Source organism: Vespula pensylvanica, chromosome 6 (genome assembly GCF_014466175.1).
Source record: "Vespula pensylvanica isolate Volc-1 chromosome 6, ASM1446617v1, whole genome shotgun sequence".
NCBI lineage: Eukaryota > Metazoa > Arthropoda > Insecta > Hymenoptera > Vespidae > Vespula > Vespula pensylvanica.
This window is the reverse complement of record NC_057690.1, coordinates 766,601-786,022: the sequence shown is the minus strand read 5'-3', so window position 1 is coordinate 786,022 and position 19,422 is coordinate 766,601. Positions and strand designations below refer to the sequence as shown.

Below are 19,422 nucleotides of genomic sequence, written 5' to 3'. Positions count from 1 at the left end.
GAGAGAGAGAGAGAGAGAGAGAGAGAGAGAGAGAGAGAGAGAGAGGAAGAGAGGGAGAGAGAGGAGAACGAAAAAGGACGTCGGCTGCTGAATGGGGTGAACGTTCCAGCGGGGGTAGAGAGTCTTGGACCGCCCCTAGGCTCGACCAATCGTACGGCATCGACGAGTACGCGTCGGCCAATGAGAGAACGCCGCTCGTTCGGAGTCGAGCCACTCTGATCTTCGTCCTGTATAGGCAAGCGTGCGTCGAAAAAAAGAGAAGAGAAGAAGAAGAAGAGGAAGAGAGAAGACCACCACCGTCACCGCCACCGCCACCACCGCCGCCGCTGCCGCCGCCGCCGCCGCCACCACCACCACCACCACTAGCACCACCACCACCACCACCACCACCACCACCATCACCATCAGCGAGTTCCAAGCTATACCAACATCAGCACGGCACAAGCACGGCAACGGCGTTACGTAGCAAGTAGTGGAGCGAGTTCGCTTTTACTAACTTGGTGACTTGGTCACTCAGTGAGTGTGTCTTCAACGGAGGCCAAAGGAGTCCTTATAATCGACGCTTGCATAATTACCTATCAAGAAGAACGATCTTTATCCGCCCTCGGCGCGTGTGTCTTCGTCACGACGTCTCACGTTTAGCTTTTACTCCGTTGTGTCTTCGTCGTGTATATACCTACTTATGCGAATCGCGAACGATGATAATCGTGCTGATCGATACCAAAGCTTTTTACGTTTTCAAAGAAGAAAGAAAACGACGATCGAGCAGGTGGAATTATCGATTATCGTGATTCACTCTTGCTTCTACTTTCTTCGGATACAACGACGTCTATAACTCGCGATGATCGACTATTGAACATCATTGGAATGTCGAGTGATCCGTTGCGAAGTGTTCGGAAATCGTACCGTAACCGACGTGCCGAAGTTATACGTTAATAAGATCGAGTCGAAAGTAAGAGTAATAATCAACGATCGATACCGTTCGATCTCCCCAATACAAATTTGTGTGCTGTGTAACGGACTCAATGGAAAAGACGTGAACGACAACACCGTGGATATGAATGAATCGCGCGTGATTAAACAACGAGCTAGGCTCGTCGATCGCGCGAACATCGGATGTTTACTCTGATCGCGAGCCGTCCTTCCGTTTCCCTCGCGATCGGCAATGTTAAATCGTGTACTAATATCGATAGTAATAATAGTAATAGTAATGATACTACAAATTAAATCGGTTGTATGAAAGCTTGATAGAAGAAGAAGAAGAAGAAGAAGAAGAAGGGATCGAGGAGTCGTCGTCCCAACAACGATCGATTCGCTCGAAACGAGAAGAAGAAAATTCGAAAAGTTCGATCAAAGGGCCCGAGTGTGCGCGTGTGTATGTGTGTAAGCGTATGCGAGTGTTTTCATGAAAACCTTCGAGGTTCCTAAGAATGTCTGATAGTTCGGATCAGCTGTCACCGCCGAACAGCGACTGTAATAGTCAAATGGGTGGCGTGCATCGGAACACTGCTGGCGGACAATACAGCAATTCTTCGATGTCAGCCCTTACACTGAGCCATCACGCACAACCACAGAATCTAACGCCCACGTCGGACGGTAGTCCTCAGTATCCCCAAGAATTGTCCACCTGCAGCTCGACGAACGTATCCACGAATATTGGAAATATCGGTGGACTCTCGCTCGGTACAACCATCAGCAATTTTACACCCGAACAAATATCCTGCATGTGCGAAGCGCTGTCGCAGAGCCAAGACATCGAGAAACTTACTAGGTGAATGAAATATATCTTTGTTTTTTCATCGATCGGAATGAAATTCAATGTCTTAGAAATAATGTAAATAATTTGGAGAAACTTTAACGATTATTTCTAACTACGATCGACGCTCGATCGTTCCTCCTCCTCCTCCTCCTCCTCTCCCCCTCCCCCGTTGCGTTACCAAACGAGTAAACCTTTTTTTCTACTTCCTCCGTTCGAAAATTATTTTCTTAGAACAGTCGATCGTTTCATTTGACAACTGCGCCTACGTTTACGTCTTATACCTCTCGTCGCCGTTAATATTATTTCTTTATTCCCCCTGCAAAGAATCGATAATCGTGAAAAGAAATAAACGAGACAATAAATGCCGACACGAAGAAACATTGGGCCCTTCGTTTTAATAAAGCCGCACTATCGAACACTAAACAAAACGAGTCGTTTGGCTCCGCTCGTAAACGGAACGAATATGCGGCTTTGAGATATGCCTGGCCGATAGTCGGTAAAAGGACCACGGGGAAAAGGAGAGCGAGAGAAAGAGAGAATTGTTTGTAAGCGTGGTTTCGAATTCGGCGCTCTAGGATTATTATCTAAATAACTTGACGGATATTAGGATGATTGTAAACGATTAATCGATCGAACGACTTTTCCTACCAATTCGATTTAGCATCGTGATTGGAATTTCTTTTATTGCCGTGGTCGAAGTGGTAGGGAGGATTGAGAGAAAAAAAAAAAAAAGAGGAAGAGAAAAAGGCAAAATAAAAAAGAACAAAAAGAAATAAGAAAAAAGCGTGTAATTGAAGGTTTCTCCTTGCATTTATCAGGTTTCTCTGGTCGTTACCACCCGGTGAGTTGCTGCGTGGCGGCGAGAGCGTTTTAATGGCTCGAGCGGCGGTAGCATTTCATCGTGGTGCCTATCACGAGCTCTACTCGATCCTCGAGAGTCATCCGTTTTCGCCGCGACGGCACCCAGAGCTTCAACAAATGTGGTACAAATCGCATTACCGCGAAGCCGAGAAGATTCGTGGTCGTCCTTTGGGTGCCGTCGATAAGTATCGACTTCGAAAGAAGTATCCTTTGCCAAAGACGATCTGGGACGGCGAAGAGACCGTCTATTGCTTCAAGGAACGATCGAGGAACGCTTTGAAGGAGTGCTACATGAGAAACAGGTACCCGACGCCCGACGACAAGAAAAACTTAGCCAAGAAAACGGGCCTCACGTTGACCCAGGTCTCTAATTGGTTTAAAAATCGAAGACAAAGGGATCGTACGCCGCAAACCAGATCGTAAGTTGATCGTTTATCTATATCTCTTTAATCGATCGTATAACTTTTCCAAATTCGCGAGCGCGCCCAGCTGCGAATTTCAAAGGACTTTCACTAATTCGAACCCTGTCGCGCTTTCGAGAACGCTCGGAAAAAATGACGACGGAAAACTTGCGATCCGTTTACCGAGAGACACCTTCCTTTTCTCTTTCTTTTCTTTCTTTTGTCTTTTCTCCTTTCTCTCGAAAGATAGACTATTGAAATTCTCGGTGAAGAGTAATAAAAGCGTCCCGTGACGCGAGTTTCATGTATGGAGGGCACGTGTATCGACAGGGGGTCTCTTCTTTTTCAAGGAGCAACAAGTGTTTCGACATGTGTCCTCTGACCCATGTCCTTCTTCCTTTTTTCGGGTCCGTCGGACTGCGAGTCAAGGAGATCGTTAAATCATCGCCTGGTATAGATTAGGTACATGCACGAACTCTGTGTCATTTCTAATTAACTGATTGTTCCTTCGTGGAAAAGGTTGCTTAATAAATTACTTTCCAAAAGAAACAAGATCGGGTTCATCGGGGAAAATATATTTGCTCGTTTGCAAGGAAACGTTTCAATGATGTCTGATACAATTGCTTTTCCAATCAGGATTCCTAATTCCTTTTAAAGCATTAAAGATATAGTAAAAGGGTGAGTTAAATAAAACGGCAAGGCGAATCAATTCGATAAGGGGATGTAATTCTAGCGAACGATTATTTGATACGAGAATTTATTTACCTTTCGACCGGAAAAGATGTATACAAACTTATGGGGGATTAAATAAATGCGAAAGGGTGCGATCTCGATGAGTGCGATTAGAGGACTGATTAAGTTAGCCAGCTAGGTTTATTAACGATTAGTTAGATTATTAACGAACATTTTGATAAGCCGAGAATGGCCGAAGGAAAGAAATTTTTCACGAAACGTATATTCCTATCGTATAAAATAATGTCATTACCCAATTAGCTCGATTAAAATGAAAATACGGATGTCCTCGTCAACGACGATGAGACGATACGCTTTTGCGTTTCTAAGCACATGGATGATGCAGTAATTAAATGCGTAGGTTAATTCGCCATACCATTCAGCGTACCATCTTTCGGCGAATTTTGCCGACTCGCTGATGTTATACTCGGTGTTCTTCTTTGGAACGGACACACGGTATCGACTTCCGATCGTGATATCAAAATATAAAGATAATAAGAAACTCCTGGTTTTAATATATACGTTCGAATAGTTAATCGACCTGGTCCCCATGAACGAATTATCATTATTATCATAGATCGTCAGTTTTTAACAACGTTTTTGTTGCGTCATCGATATCGAACTTTGCCAAGCTTAACATTTTCATGTTTTTCAAGACTTCCTGATAACGACAAGATAAAAATAAAATTGCAGGATTGGGTTGTAACTTGCAAAAAAAAATACACACACGCGCACACACACGCACAAAAAAGGAAAAGAAAAAAGAGAAGAAAGAAAGAAAGAAAGAAAGAAAAGGAATAACAATACACACGTGTCACGTAAGATATTCTTTCGAGGCAATGGCCGATATCACGGCGCAGTCCGAGTATCGCAAGGCGTACTCGTCGAACGAATCACCGTACGTAAAGCCGCGCGTGCGTACACACATTTACTAGTAGTGCGTGTAGTATTTATGTTTGCGCCTACGTACAAGCGTGCAATAGTATAGGTACATAAAGAAAGGAAAGAACTCCGCGTTGTTATGGCTACGACTTAACCGCGGTCATGGGCTAACACAGAGGGCCTCGTCGAACGTTTCTTCTGGACCAACCGACCGAACTTGCTAACCGGACTCTATAATTCAATAGAAAATATATCTTCTGACCGTTCATTTGGAATGTTTTAACAGAATAAATAAATGAGGGTAAAAGAGAGAGAGAGAGAGAGAGAGAGAGAGAGAGAGAGAGAGAGATCATTTTACACGACAGTATTAATACACTATTAAAATTTATTGAAAACTAATCAACGAAGCGATAGAGATCATAAATCGTTTAGGTAAAAAAAAAAAAAAAGAGAGAGAGAGAGAGAGAGATAACTTTTTTCGAAACGTGAGAAGAACGTGAACTATTAATTTGAAAGGATTCGAAAGCGTAGGTTTTGTAGAAAAAAATAAAAAATAAAAAAGTAGAAAGAAAAAAAAAAAAGGAAAAGTAGGGAAGAAAAAGCGAATAATTGATTATATTTGTGGAAAAAAATCGTCATGAAACAAGAAGAAAAAAAAAGTAGTGGAAAGAACTTTTTGTAATTGCTTTAATAAGGAGAAGGAAAAGATCGCGAAATAGACGCAGAGCTTACTCGCGGGGGACGGCGTAGCAAAGATAAATCGGGGTAGCGGTGGAGGGCCGGCCGTGGCCTTTATGTAGTAAACTATTGGTAGTGCGAACAGCTCAATGGTGAAACGCGAGATGTAACCGTAGCTGCGTCATAAAACGGTAATGGGGCGTCGCGTTTCCTTTTCCTAGAGTCTTTCTCGAAGGAGGACGTTAAGGGCGGAAAAAGGGAGAAAGGTCGAATCGGTTCTTCGCCGAAAAACTACTCGCGAGGGATTCATCTTTGCTCGAGCCATCTTTGATCTGATCTATCAGAGAAAAGAAAAAAGGAAGATCGATTCGAATGGTATACATATATATATATATAAAAAAAAGGAAAGGAAAGGAAAGAAAAAGAAAGAAAAGATCGAACGAATTTTCTCCTCTTTCTTTTCTTTTTTCTCGTTACAATTCGACAACTTTTTCGTTTATACCTGTCGGAGTAATAGAAATAAAAAGTATCAGAAAAGATTGCAAATTTTCATGTCTCTTTTTCGATTCGATCGGTTCTGTGTTTCTTTATTTATTTATTTGCTTTTCTTAACGCTGTAACGAAACGATGGAAGTAGGAGAGAAGAAGGGTGTTAAAAGAGGGGAGAGTAAGAGAAAAGAGAAAGACGAAGGAGGCCATACGAGGACCGTAGGGCGTATTTCTTTAAGGCTTAGACCTTGAAGAGCGCGAAGCATAAAAATGCTCGCGCCCTTGCGTCTACATAAAAAAAAAAAAGAGAAAAAGAAAAAAGAAAACAGGACAAGAAGAAAGAAGAAAGAAGAAGGAAGAAAGAAGAAGGAAAGAAAGAAAGAAAGAAAGAAAGAAAGAAAGAAAGAAGGAAGGAAGAAAGAAGGAAGGAAGGAAGGAAGGAAGGAAGGAAGGAAGGAAGAAACGAAGAAACGAAGAAACGAAGAAACCGTGGCCATGGGCGGGGCCGTTGTTGCATATGGACCACCGTGTGCACGCACGTGCTTCACAATCTAGCACGTATACACCAGGAGAACTTGCGTACACGGATACGTGTGTATGTGAGAACGTTTTTATTTTCACGAGCAGTAAAACAATGCGAGAATAAAGTGGCTTTGCTCCTTGGTCCTTTGATTCTCTCTCTCTCTCTCTCTCTCTCTCTCTCTCTCTCTCTCTCTCTCTCTCTCTCTCTCCGTTTTCTTTTTCTTTCTCTTTCTCGTCGCTCTACCCAAAGAAGAAAATTCTCAGAAGTTGTCAGGCAAGTAAAAATCGCCTTTGCGAGTGCGTACCCTCGAAATATGAGGGTCAGAAGCTAATCGTTCTAGCCTTAGGACCTTCCGCGTGGGTCACAAATTTTTTTCTGGGTTCTTAAGACAATGGCAGAGCTCGCATGTGATCCTCGAAAACGCAAGATTTATGAGGGAACCTTGTGGGATCAAGAACACGTTATCCAAGAACGCAAACGTTCTTTTTCGGTCGAAAGAAACGAAAATGAAACTAGAGCTTGTTAACTTACGATTTTTCTTTCGGAAACGATCGTGGTTGCTAATGCCAATAGATAGAAATATTATCGTCGATATTTTGTCGAATTTCATATCGCTTTTTTTCTAGGGACATGCTGCCACTAAACTGTCAAAGCACAACGAACAGTACGATAAGTAATTCGGTGAGCAACGGAGGAAGTATGCAATCATTGCAGAGTATCGACTCGGACAGTCCGAATCTAGCGATGTCACCTTTATCAACGATGGGTATGTCGCCAGCCGCGATGAATCCATGTAGTCCAATGGGTATGAGTCCTATGGGGCCTCATCATCACGGATACGCGACTCCCGTAACGCCGTCTTCCGTACACACGGCTCATCCACATAATGGTGGTTTAAGTCCGATGAACGACGTCAAAGCGTTATGCTATGGTCGTAGCGTTTACGACAGTGGTGAGTTGTACAGTTTGTACAATTGTACAAATTATCACGATTAATAAAGAATTCTCGTGATCCTTCTTCCTCGAAATGTCCTCAGGTAAAGACGTCGAACAGAGTTCGGTTTATTATCCCAGTCACACCAGTATGCATCATCAATATTATCAACAAACCCATCATCAAATGATGTCCGGCTCTCATCATCATCATCATCATCAACAGGGCATGCCAACGGGCTACGAAATCATGTTACCTCCGCCACAACATTCCATGTGACCAACGGATTACGATGGCGAACGAAACGAGCAAGGTCATCACGGACCGAACGACGACTCCTTGGCTCGCATTCACGCCTTCGCCTGATTTTTCGTGTCCCAAAGTTTTTCCATTGGTGTATTATCATCATCGTGTAACATCGATGCTAACGAAAGGACAAATCTTCTTCGATCTCGTCGATTCTCTTCGGGAAAAAGAATCATTGATATCGACGACAGACAATACATTTGAGATATTTTTTTAACCTGCTCGACGGATAGCGAACTACGGATCAACTATCGTTCTTGATACTGACGATTAAAAGAAAAGAAGAAAAAAAAAAGAGAAAAGGAAAAATCAAAAAAAAAAAAAAAAATTAAAAAGAAAAGAGACAAAAAGAAATGAAAGATCGATTCGATTCGTCACTTAAAAACTGTGATTAACAAATCGGTTATGGTACCAACCAATTTCTTCGAATTGAAGGGCCTAAAGGTATCTTATAATAAATGAAATAGCGACGAATGCATTGAAAATGTATTTAAATTGCGCGAAAGAACATCGGCCATCTTTGCAGGAAGCGTGAGATAAATGATTTAGCCAATGGGAGACCGAGGCAATATATCCATTAAATATCAGGGAGGAGCTCGAAAAACTGGTTTTACTCGTGCGCGAACGCGCACACGCACACGCGTACGCGTACATACCCGCACACACACACACACAACCTACCACCAACACGTAATTCTTTTATTTACTTTCGAGATATCATGGCGTATTAGAAAAATCCTGCTGTGTAAGTAAATTCTGACGAACGATGATGGTTCGATAGCCGTAAGTAATACTTCGATGAATTTTTAAAATGTTTCTCGTCACACTTTTTTTCTTAAATAGAGTATTCTATGTCACATCGAGTTAGTACATACATACTTAATAAACTTTATCACCGAGGTGATAGAAAAATTAAAATCGATTACGATTATAACGGACAACAAGGAAAAAAAATAAATAAATAAATAAAGATAAATAAATAAATAAATAAATAAATAAATTAGTCGAATTTTATGAAATTCGTGTAGCAATGTCCATAACGCGAAGCGTACGTAAATAAAAAAAAAAAAAAATAAAAAATAAAAAAAAATAAAAAAAGATACTTCGTTTAGACTTCAGAAAGAAATCAACACAACGATCCATAGCAGTTTATTGTCAGAATAAAAAGGTTTAACGTTTTACGATATATTTTGGATATGGTCCGCACGATATCTTTTATCTTTTAAAAATATAAATTTATCTATCGTGTATCTCTGTAGTATTTTGCTTTAAACGAATTATTAGAACTGCGAACGAAATGCACTGTGTGTATGTATACGTATGTGTATATATATGTATACATATATATGTATATGTATATATATATATATATATATATATATTGCATGAATCGACTAAAAAGAAATTTATTTATATTGAACTTACATATACGATTCCGACGTAACACGCTGCAGCAGTGTGTGGAAATAAATACGATGATCATCGAAATTACTGCTACGGACGAACCTCTTATTTTCCAATACCTATGTATATAAAAAAGCATATATAATATTCTAATGATAATGTATGTAATGTATATAATGAGAGAAAGTATCTGTGTATTCCCCAAAATTAGTGATTTTTAATAAATAAAATGTAATTCGTACTGAGAGATCTTCTCAGAATTAAATCAAAGACAAAACATGTATTATTTCTTATCTTCGTAGGATAGTCGATTGAACACGTAAAAAAAAAAAAAAAAAAAAAAAAAAAAAAAAAGAAGAAGAAGAAGAAAGGGTTACCAAAGGAAATAACCTTAAGTTGATTTTATAACGCATGAATATAGAAAATATTAAAACTCATTGATACTTACACTCGCCGTATGTATTAAAATGCATACAGATAAGTTTCTCTTTTGCAAAATACAGGGTAAACGAGAAAAATAAATGTATATAAATCCAAACGAAACTACTCGCTTTGAACACTTTCACTTCATTATTACCTACGTAATAAACTTTCGTCATGGTAGAATCTAACGTTCTAATTGGTCGGTAGTTAAAATCCTTCGTTCCTATTGGCGGATCGTATTAAGTCGTGATTGGATATTTTCAAAAAAAATTAATCATTAAAGTTTGAAATATTTCCTTGCACGACTACAAACGAACGTAACCGACGATAATATACATTATTATTATTATTTTATTGACGCGATAATAAAATGTATTTTAATGAATATATAAAGAGATGAAGGTAAGATTCTACAAATAAAAATTTCACGTTAGTCCTATAAATTTCAACATAGCTTGTACGACGATATATTTTATAACAGAGAATTTATTATTATTAGATTATTTAGCTTCGTTGCTAATGATTATGACAAAGATATCAATTTTTGTCTATAAAGGAAAAATCCAAGAAATTAGTGCCATTTCATAAGCACGGCGCTGTCAAGAACATACCAGTAAACATGGTCATGTGATGCAAAGGCCGAGTTATTTATAGAATACTTTGTAGCAGGTATAGGTTGGCAAGATATATAAATATAATGTCTGCAATTGCACTTTATAAGCATTATATAGATAGAATTCAGTGTGATTGGACCGGATTAGGATCATAATGTGTCATATTTATTAATGGATATAAAGTAGCCCCTTGGTATTGTTATAATAATGTAAATAATTGAATCTTAAATAGTGATTGTACTGTCACTGCACTTACTCTGTTCAGTGTATAGAAAGTATATACAATAATTACGTTTCGAGTTTGCAAAATATTCTCACATTTAAATGTAATTCGTTTTCTGACTATTAGCTTGTCGTCATTTTATTAATCTCCAAGATATTTGCAAAACATCCATAGTTATGTCAAAACCTGATGCACCTAAGTTTGTGACAGCACTCTTTTCCTTTAAGGGAAAGAATAACGATGAAGTATGTGAGATCTTATCTAGTAAAAATAATGATTTACAGATAAGTCGATCCAATACAGCTCAAATTTGGATTGTAATTTACAGTTGTGCTTTAAGAAAGGTGATATAATAACGATAACTCAAACGGACGATGAAGGTTGGTGGGAGGGTACGTTGCACGATAAAACTGGATGGTTTCCATCCAACTACGTCAAGGAGCATAGAGTACCAGGTGAGATTTATCATTTTTTACTTGTCTTGTACAAGAACTATATTAGATAAGTGATCTTAAGTACGATTGTATTATATTCAGATTTGATTCAATTTTTGTTACATAAGAATGTATATTATTGCAGACAATGGACTTTCTTCCGTTAAAGTACCCTCGGAGAAAGGTCTACCAGAATCACCTGTTCATCAGAAACTTAATCGCGATATAGTAATAAAAGACATCGTGGATTCCGAAAGAATTAACGTAGCGGAATTGCAAGGCTTAGTTACTAATTTTTTGCAACCTCTAGAATCATCAAATATGTAAGTCTCGTGGCGTCTGATATTATTCGTCCAACGTTACATTCTTCGTACTATTATAATCATAAATTAACTGTTACGATCGTAGATTAAAAAAGGAAGAGTACAAACAGTTATTAGGTAATATACATGAAGTTTTGGAAATGCATCAGCGTCTTCTTACAAATTTGGAAGCTACCATTCTACAAGGTATAGCTGGTAGAATAGGAAATTTGTTTTTAACGCTTGCTCCAAGATTAAAATCTATTCATACCGCGTATTGTAACAATCATCCGCAAGCGGTCTGCATTCTGGATAGATACAGGTAAAAAATACATCGTATATTATTCTTATCATTTCCCTCTCTCCTCCTTTAAATACAAGTTTCTATCGAATACAAGAATTATTTTTTACAGAGACGAATTGAATGAATTTATGGAAGATAGCGGTGCGATTTCTCCAGGAATATTAGTTTTAACGACTGGTCTTAGTAAACCATTTAGAAGATTAGACAAGTATTCCGCCATGCTACAAGAATTAGAAAGGTATACAGAAAAAAATCATCCTGATAGAGGAGACACGCAACGAAGCATAGCGGTTTATAGAGAAATAGCGGTAAAATTGATATTTGTCATAAAATTTGTCCGTGTATAATGTATAAAAGATGTTACTATCAAAGGATATCGTTAACAGGATTCTTGTTCTTCGATACGTAAACAGCGTGAATTAGCACTACAGGTATTAACTAGTGGCATTAAAGGTTGGGAAGGAGAAGAATTAAGTTCTCTCGGTGAAATCCTTCACGTTGGATCTGTGACTCTGGCGACAGGAGTCGATAGAAGGGACAGATATTTCGTCCTCTTTCCCTCTACGTTGTTAGTATTGAGTACCAGTCCAAGAATGAGTTCTTTCATTTATGAGGTACTATTATTTCAAAAGATCGTCTACGGCATGCTACATTCTACGTACGAATTTATCCATCTAAGTTCTAACTATTCCTAGGGAAAACTTCCGCTGACAGGCATTAATGTTACGGCAACAGAGGATACCGATGAGATAAGGAATGCTTTTGAAATAACGGGTATATTCATCATTTCTGCGATCTAACTTTCTACAAATAAATCTTATCTACATTCTTTCCTTCTCGTAGGACCAATGATCGAAAATATAACAGTATTGTGTGCAAGTAAAGAAGAAAGGCAACGTTGGATTGAGCTTCTAGTCCAAGAGCAGGGTACCAATGTGTTGAAATCACCAACGATGCCTCGAGTGAGTTATAATCATCCTCCGTATACGCGGCTCTCGAGATACTTTGCAAAGCTCGTGAGGAAAAAGATTATAGAAGTCGAATTAATGAAAAAGCTGCTTTATATACAATATGTCCTAAAGCCGGATTTAAGTAACGTAAAGATGCGCAGATGTAACGTAACATATACTATTTTTCCTAACAAAAGTAGCGAATGTATCTCCGATTGTGAAACTATTATCGATAATGAAAATATTCAAGATCCGCCAAAAATACTTCGTAAATCTACTTTAACGCTCGATGTCAGATACGAGGTTAGGAATACAGATCTCCGTACCTTTGGTGTAGAAAGTAATTCTCTCACGAACTTCGCATCGAGGGCCGCTTACGGGGATCGTTCTACGTTTGAAACCAGCAAGAGTTTACCAGCTGGTCGTACAACGAGCCACGTCCTGCCAAATATATTACTTTCTACAAGTAATTCTGCAGTGCCAATTTTACTACCGCGAACGCACGATCATTATCGAGAAAATTTAGATATACCACGCGAACATATGCCTTGTGGTGGTACGATAAAATGTTGGGACGTTGTCGAGCTTTATCCGAAAATACCAGACATCTCAAAACTCACTGTTCAAGATCCTGTAACACGCGTAAACAAAGCCGATAATGGAAATCTAAGAAACGATCAACACTTATGTCCTACTACCAGTTTGCATTCGTCAGATTCTGGAATGGCTGAAAGTTATCACTTAAACTCGACAGAGCTTAGTTCCTGTTACAAGTCTCAAAGATGCAGTCATAGTAAATACATAGATCCAGTAAGAACATCTCACAGTGAAAGCGAAATCGATGAAAATAAGTTTGAACATCAATGCATTTGTACTTCCCCGTTTGGTTCTACGCCGAGAGATAGCGAACGTTCATTCCCTTCGTCAGAAAATATTAATAAGATGTCGCATTTGGTTAAGCCTTCTTCCAGCTATATCAAAAAAGATATAAAAGATGCATTTGATGATGCGAAGGAAGAAACGGAGAAGAACATTGTAGTTCTTACGACAAGAGATTATGAAAATATTAAGCAGAAAAGGTTTACAGAACCAATTCCACATTTACATCAAAGTAATGCTAAAAGAAGGGGAAAACGAACGGTCCGTCCGGTACAACCAACTATCGAAGAACAACCTGAACAAACGGGTCAAGTTTATAGATCTGGATTATATGCTCATTGGTGGCTCAAGAAAACAATTCCATTGTCAGGATGCACAGAACGAGGCAAGCTTCCATGGCATGGCTGTTTTTTTTTTTTTTCTTTTTTCTCAATTGGATTGATTTCCTTCATTGATTTCACCACTAATAATCATTTATCATCGATGATTTTATGCTTCTATTTCACAGCCATGTTGTGTGAAGAATGCTTTTGCTTTGCTAACATAACTGTTCATAAAATACATATAACTGGGAAAGAACACGAATCACGTAGAAATTATCATTATTATTTGACCTTTTCACACTCGTTTGATGAATATGCATCGTGCCCATTTTCTTTCTTAGTTTAGTCAATTCTTTTTCTTTTCATTTTTTTTTTGTAGGTAGGGCGTGTGCTCCGAATGCTTTTTACAATTCATTATAGATACAAAATAGAAAATTCTATGCGTCGTTGTTATCAATGTTTGTGAAACATTATTTTATACATTGATTTTCTACAGATGAACAGTCAAATGAACGGGAAACGCCAGCGGTCGGCAGCGGATCATTGTTTATCTCCAGGGATTAAGACTCCTTGGAGTATCGCTTCGTTACGTCCAGCCCCACCTTTATATACACTCAAGACATTTGGTAAAATCACGTACATATATAATAACTTTCTCTTTTATTATTGCATCTGTACGAGCAAAAGATTTATGCGATCATAGAAACTCTGTTATTCACTACAATGTTTTGTTCTAACAGATGAACGTCAATTTGAAGAAGATGCAATTATTCTAAAAATAATAGAAAGTTACTGTCTTTCTGTCAATAGTAGATTTACCATGAATTCCAACGAATCAAATTGTAAGTATATGTTTTTTTTTTTTTTTTTTTATTATAAGATACGTATATATCACACATTTATTATAATAAGTTTTAAATCGTAGCTATGATGGATGTCGAATGGCAAAGAACACGCGATGCATCTTCGATGCATAAGAAGGGTGTAAATTGGGACACTCGTGCTGATCGGTACATTCTTTTAATTTAATTTTAATATCTCACTTAGGAATTATCTGTTTAATTCTAATGTTATGTCGTTTAGGTCGTTATCGGAAACTGTAAAAACTTTAAAAAATCAAATGACGGATTTACAGTCACAAATGTCATTACTTACTAAACAATTAGACGAAGAAAGAAGATCTCGACTTTCGTTAGCTGCTACTGTAAAACGCAGTATGGCCGCTATGGATAGTTCCATATCTTAAAATTTATAATTAACATTCAGGAAAGAAATTTTCCAAATTTGGATTTAATTTTTGCTACTCGCTTGCATCTTAACGCTCAAAAGGATGCATGGTACTTGGAATGTTTTCAGATATTTTTAAGTTTATAACATAGATTACGTAATGTTAAGATAGTAAAATGTTATTTATCTATTTTTATAGTAACTCGTTCATTCGTGAATAAATAAAGGTTTCATCATGTGCCTATTTTACATACATTGTAAATTAGATCATATTTTCAAATCGGTGTAATTTGTCTCTTGTACTACATCTTGTTAATAACAGCCGATTTGAAAGATGATATATAAAAAGTATTAGATTTAATAAAAATAAGAAATTAATTTATTATAACATTTTATGATACATGACGATACCTCCTAAATATAATTACTGTTATATTCGGAACATGTATCTATAAATATATATTTCTTTAAATCAGTTTTTTATCTCGGTTTATTTTTTATGCGCTCCAATTCATTCACTCTACTGCGAGCATGTTCTAACCTATGCCATGCCATTTGCAAAACCTTTTGACTCGCATATCCAGATCCTTCGTGAGGTTGACCTGATGTCGAATAAAAAGAGAATAAATCGATATTATAATTATAAACATAGAACAATTCTGCTGATATTATTGATAGTGGAAACGTTATCGATAAAAGGTTATGAATCTTAGTATTAACAAACCTGTCGAAACTTGTGTCAGATAATTAATTTGTTCGCTCAATTTCGATTCCACGTGGCCTAAAGTTTTCAAAAATTGATGAGTTTGGGCTTCTGCTTGCTTTAAACTAGATTTTTCCTTACTCAATTCCATAAACGCTTGGCCTATAACGATATACGAATATTTGTATAACCATACAAAATATATCTAACGATAGTACGAAATATTCACTAATATTACGTTCTAAATGTACCTGCACTTTGTAAACAAACGATAATATCTTTTTCGATAGTTTCTAAGATTTGGATTCTCTCCATAGGTGGAGTCATTTTTGCGAACTTTGTATTATATTATATTTTATAATATCTACTAAACGTGTTTAATTATACAGTTATAATTACGATCGACGACTCGAGCGTAAAATCGTATTGCTGCGTAAAAAATACTTCTTCGAAAACGAACGTATCGTGGAACGAGATGTTACGAGCTTCGTGGAATAAAGTCGACTAAACGTAAACACGTGTACGTATGCCATACTATAGCTGCGACGTTGCGAGATTCTGATTGGTCGATACGAGCGGCGCAGTATCCTACTGCGCATACATATCCCCTCTACTTTCGTATTCCCCGTGCGAAGTAGGAATAAAGCGGCTTGTAGTTTGTGGCGATATTATTTCCCAATAGTTTCCAATATATTCGATAATTAGCATAACACGATTCGTTATATTTTTAAACGAACATCTTTAAATCGGCACTTTAAATATTGTCTCTTGGCAATCATAAAATGATTGCCATTTAGATGCTCTAAGCAAGTTTAATAAGTAATACTTCACTTTTACAAGAATTACGTATATGTAAGTATAAAACTAGATATCTGTTTTTTATTTTTATCATAAAGTCGATACAGATACTGTCAAAACTTATAGTTAATTTCTTAAATACGAGTTATTCGACATAAATAAAAAGCTGATACAGCCGATTAACCGATAATTATTTTTTCATCGCTAATAAATTCGTATTTAGGAACAGGAAGATTAAGAGGTGCTGGTCCTTTTCGTACACGACCGGCCCCATCATAATGAGATCCATGACAAGGACAAAAGAAACCTCCTGGAATCATACCAGAATTAGGAATAGGTATGCATCCTAAATGAGTGCAAACTCCTATGACAATTAACCATTCAGGTTTTTTCACTCTTTCTTCATCCGTTTCAGGATCTCTCAAAATTGATACATCAACTTCTCTTTCTTGATCGATAACATTTTGTGCTCTAATAGCAATAAAAAGCTACATTTTATATTTCCTTTTATATACTTTTAACTTTACATAATAATAATATATATTATATATAATATAATATATAATATAATAATAAATTACCTATGATAAAGAAAAACTGGTTTTCCTCGCCACTTAACAATCGCAACTTTCCCTTCTGGTATATTAGTTAATGTGGCTTCTGATTGAGCAGTAGCTAGAACATCTCGAGACGGTGCCAAAAACATTAAATAATGCAATACATGAGACTTTAAAGCGTACATACAAGTTACTCCGGCAACTACAAAACATAAATTATATATTTATATTTTAAATATTATTTAATAAGAAAGAAATATTATGAACGTATAATGAAATGTACTAAAAGATACGCCGTAAGTTAAACATTTTTTATTTTCATTTGTATCGAGCGGTTTTTTATCTTTCTTTAATATATCTTTAAAGTCTGGAAGTGGGATGTCGGAATGGGCATATCTGTCTAAAAATAAAAATATCGTTTGTAACGATTTCTTATATTTCAGATATTATTTCTTTTCACTTACTTGGATCACAAGTTACAAACGACGCTGGTAAATATCTTTTTTTTCTTGCGATTTTTGAAGTTAAGTCTATAATCGTATTTGCGAGTATCATTGTCTTTTTCCACATTTTTGATATTTATGTGGAAAAATTTTCAATAATTTTATCAGGTTAAGTTTATCCTGAATTTCAAATGTTTCCATTTCAATTGTTTTAGGATTATTGTTATTACGACAAATGACGTAATAATATTCGATTATTTAAAGCTGTTTACTATCTTAACCTCGTAGCGTATGTGAGTTCAGTAACAATTATAAACAAAATATGAACTACAAGGGAAACTATACACCTATTGCATCGATGTATCAAGTTTATGTAGGTTATACCTCACTAACGCGTAATTTAATAATCGAGTTAGCGTGTGATAGAAACTTTTGTATGTCGCAAAAATAACAGTACATCTGACAAAAGCAAAAGAAAAAATAAAAGCCAGATTATACGTTTCAATAATCTGAAAACAGCTTAATTGAAAAAGCTTCAAATTTAATCGTACAAATTTGATACCATTTGTTTTTTAATTAATCTTATAGAAATAGCTAAAGCGTATTTAAATAATCGTTAGGTCGATTTATTATTTACTAACTGCGGTAAAAAGAAAATGGCTGACAAAAAGATGTGAAAAAGAGATTAATTTTTTGACACGATATTTTTCGAAGAAAACGAAGCTTTTTTAAAAATTCAGAAAAGGTATGTCCTCGCTTGAACCTTCATCTTTAAAACGAGACCTTGTTCGTCAAAATCGATGGAGAATTACCGCTTGTACTCATCGCTGGCGTAAACCATTATAAAATCAAGGTTAACGAAGAGCCTTGTTGGTTGAGTGATACTTTCAAGGATATAGTCCAAATTGTTTAAACAACAAGATAAATATATTTTATAAGATAGAATTATATTTTATATACTTCTCACATAATACATAATACATAATACATTGAGACATCACAGACAAAAATACCGTTTATGTTTCAAAAATATAAATATTTTATATTCCGAAACATTTAAAGTATAAACACGTAGCTATTAATTGAAAATATATAAAAAAAAAAAAAAAAAAAATCACTTATATACACATACGCATGTATATATGGAAGCCTTTGAATGAAGGTCGTAGTTGAAACAATTATAAGAAACGGGCCAATAGGAATGCCATTAGAATCGAAAACAAATAGGCGATATTGTTTGAAGAAGCAGTACTCTTGATATCCCTATCGTAATCTCTGGAATAAATACCGAATGTTATCGGGTTCGTCATCGTTACGTTCGTATATATAGATACGTGTTTGTGAGTGCCGTGCACATATTCCTCATACGTCCAGTTTTGTAACGGCAATAATAATTTGTTCAAAGTGTTCGGCATAATCAAAGAATTTCTCGAGTCTTCGAATTTTCCTGATATTCTGATTTCATCGAAAGTCGCTGTAGAATTTACAACGGATCCGCAAGATTCGATGTTATTATCGGAACATTGTATTACCGCGCAGAAGCGTGCACCAATCCAACGTATTTTCGCTAAATTACGTATCCCATTGAAAACAACTATTCGGTATTGTACATTCGGATCTACGTTAGGCATTTGTATCGTGAAATTGCAACAATGATTATTATGACACAAGGTCTTCGTAGCATTGCCGTTCAATATTTCTGTCTGATATAAACTAACATTATCGCGTAATAATTTCAAAGACTCTTCGACTACTTCGCGTTTTCTTCTTAATTCATCGTGAATATGAGCGTGTTTGTTCTCTTTTGACTCTGGAATTTCTTGACTCTTCAATGACAGAACCTTCATCTTAGGAACTTCCGCGACTAATAATTTGGTAGTTTGGTTAAATAACATTATGGCTTTGCTCGGCCCATTGCGACCTAAATAAAATTTTTTTGTTTACAATATCAACATGTTCAATATCATTCGTTATTTTTTACGTTATTTCGATTAATATCTTAACATTAAATTGATTTATAATTCTAGTTATTTTACTTGCTACGAAGTAGATGATCCTACCTAAATAAATACCGCTGCCGGTACTACCCCTTGAAGGATTATTGTATCCAGCTGCCAAAAGATTTACATTCTCCGCGTACGCCCAACCTGCTTGTGTTTGAACGGCTGCAATAAATGAATTTATTTCGTTATTATATAGTTAGAACAAAGTGTGAGAGAGGGACGAGAGAGAGAGAGAGAGAGAGAGAGAGAGAGAGAGAGAGAGAGAGAGAG

General features: G+C 36.7%; 5 protein-coding genes and 1 long non-coding RNA gene across 10 annotated transcripts in view; 3 read left to right on the top strand and 3 right to left on the bottom strand.

Annotated features, from left to right (window-relative positions):
• The first annotated feature begins 445 nt into the window (after positions 1-445).
• On the top strand, positions 446-9,246 carry LOC122629773 (homeobox protein SIX2). Its single transcript, XM_043813542.1, has 4 exons — positions 446-1,771; positions 2,578-3,039; positions 6,952-7,277; positions 7,363-9,246. Exons 1-4 carry the CDS (start codon positions 1,431-1,433, stop codon positions 7,536-7,538), a joined length of 1,305 nt encoding a protein of 434 aa, XP_043669477.1. The 5' UTR covers positions 446-1,430; the 3' UTR covers positions 7,539-9,246.
• Positions 5,694-19,422, bottom strand: part of LOC122629771 (vanin-like protein 1) — a 17,450-nt gene continuing 3,721 nt past the window's right edge. For 2 of the 3 annotated variants that reach the window (XM_043813539.1, XM_043813541.1), the window contains 2 exons: positions 19,210-19,314; positions 18,076-19,070 (listed from right to left, as the gene is read on the bottom strand). In XM_043813539.1, the coding sequence (XP_043669474.1) occupies positions 18,328-19,070; positions 19,210-19,314 (848 nt within the window). In that variant the 3' untranslated portion in view covers positions 18,076-18,327. Of the gene's footprint in view, positions 5,710-18,075; positions 19,071-19,209; positions 19,315-19,422 lie in introns of those variants that run through there. The other variant, XM_043813540.1, reaches the window with a different exon arrangement.
• Positions 10,023-15,124, top strand: LOC122629770 (rho guanine nucleotide exchange factor 7). 2 transcript variants are annotated; one of them, XM_043813538.1, is made up of 12 exons: positions 10,033-10,474; positions 10,558-10,684; positions 10,809-10,986; positions 11,072-11,287; positions 11,379-11,577; positions 11,656-11,883; positions 11,965-12,043; positions 12,113-12,231; positions 13,918-14,047; positions 14,162-14,263; positions 14,347-14,431; positions 14,505-15,124. In XM_043813538.1, exons 1-12 carry the CDS (start codon positions 10,406-10,408, stop codon positions 14,665-14,667), a joined length of 1,695 nt encoding a protein of 564 aa, XP_043669473.1. In that variant the 5' UTR covers positions 10,033-10,405; the 3' UTR covers positions 14,668-15,124. The 2 variants fall into 2 exon arrangements, 1 of the variants encoding a protein (XP_043669473.1); XR_006327342.1 differs by lacking the exons at positions 14,347-14,431; positions 14,505-15,124 and having other exon boundaries at positions 10,023-10,474; positions 12,113-13,483; positions 14,162-14,193.
• Positions 15,005-15,827, bottom strand: LOC122629775 (mediator of RNA polymerase II transcription subunit 11-like). Its single transcript, XM_043813545.1, has 3 exons — positions 15,603-15,827; positions 15,373-15,513; positions 15,005-15,250 (listed from the first exon to the last, which is right to left on the bottom strand). The coding sequence occupies exons 1-3, from the start codon at positions 15,676-15,678 to the stop codon at positions 15,129-15,131; spliced, it is 339 nt and encodes a 112-aa protein (XP_043669480.1). The 5' UTR covers positions 15,679-15,827; the 3' UTR covers positions 15,005-15,128.
• On the top strand, positions 16,010-16,736 carry LOC122629776. Its single transcript, XR_006327343.1, has 3 exons — positions 16,010-16,203; positions 16,373-16,486; positions 16,565-16,736. It is a non-coding gene; the product is annotated as an uncharacterized LOC122629776 (long non-coding RNA).
• On the bottom strand, positions 16,205-17,311 carry LOC122629774 (cytochrome b-c1 complex subunit Rieske, mitochondrial-like). Of its 2 annotated transcripts, XM_043813543.1 has the most exons (4): positions 17,171-17,311; positions 16,990-17,106; positions 16,731-16,908; positions 16,205-16,620 (listed from the first exon to the last, which is right to left on the bottom strand). In XM_043813543.1, the coding sequence occupies exons 1-4, from the start codon at positions 17,274-17,276 to the stop codon at positions 16,329-16,331; spliced, it is 693 nt and encodes a 230-aa protein (XP_043669478.1). In that variant the 5' UTR covers positions 17,277-17,311; the 3' UTR covers positions 16,205-16,328. The 2 variants fall into 2 exon arrangements, with proteins under 2 accessions (XP_043669478.1, XP_043669479.1); XM_043813544.1 differs by lacking the exon at positions 16,990-17,106 and having other exon boundaries at positions 17,171-17,276.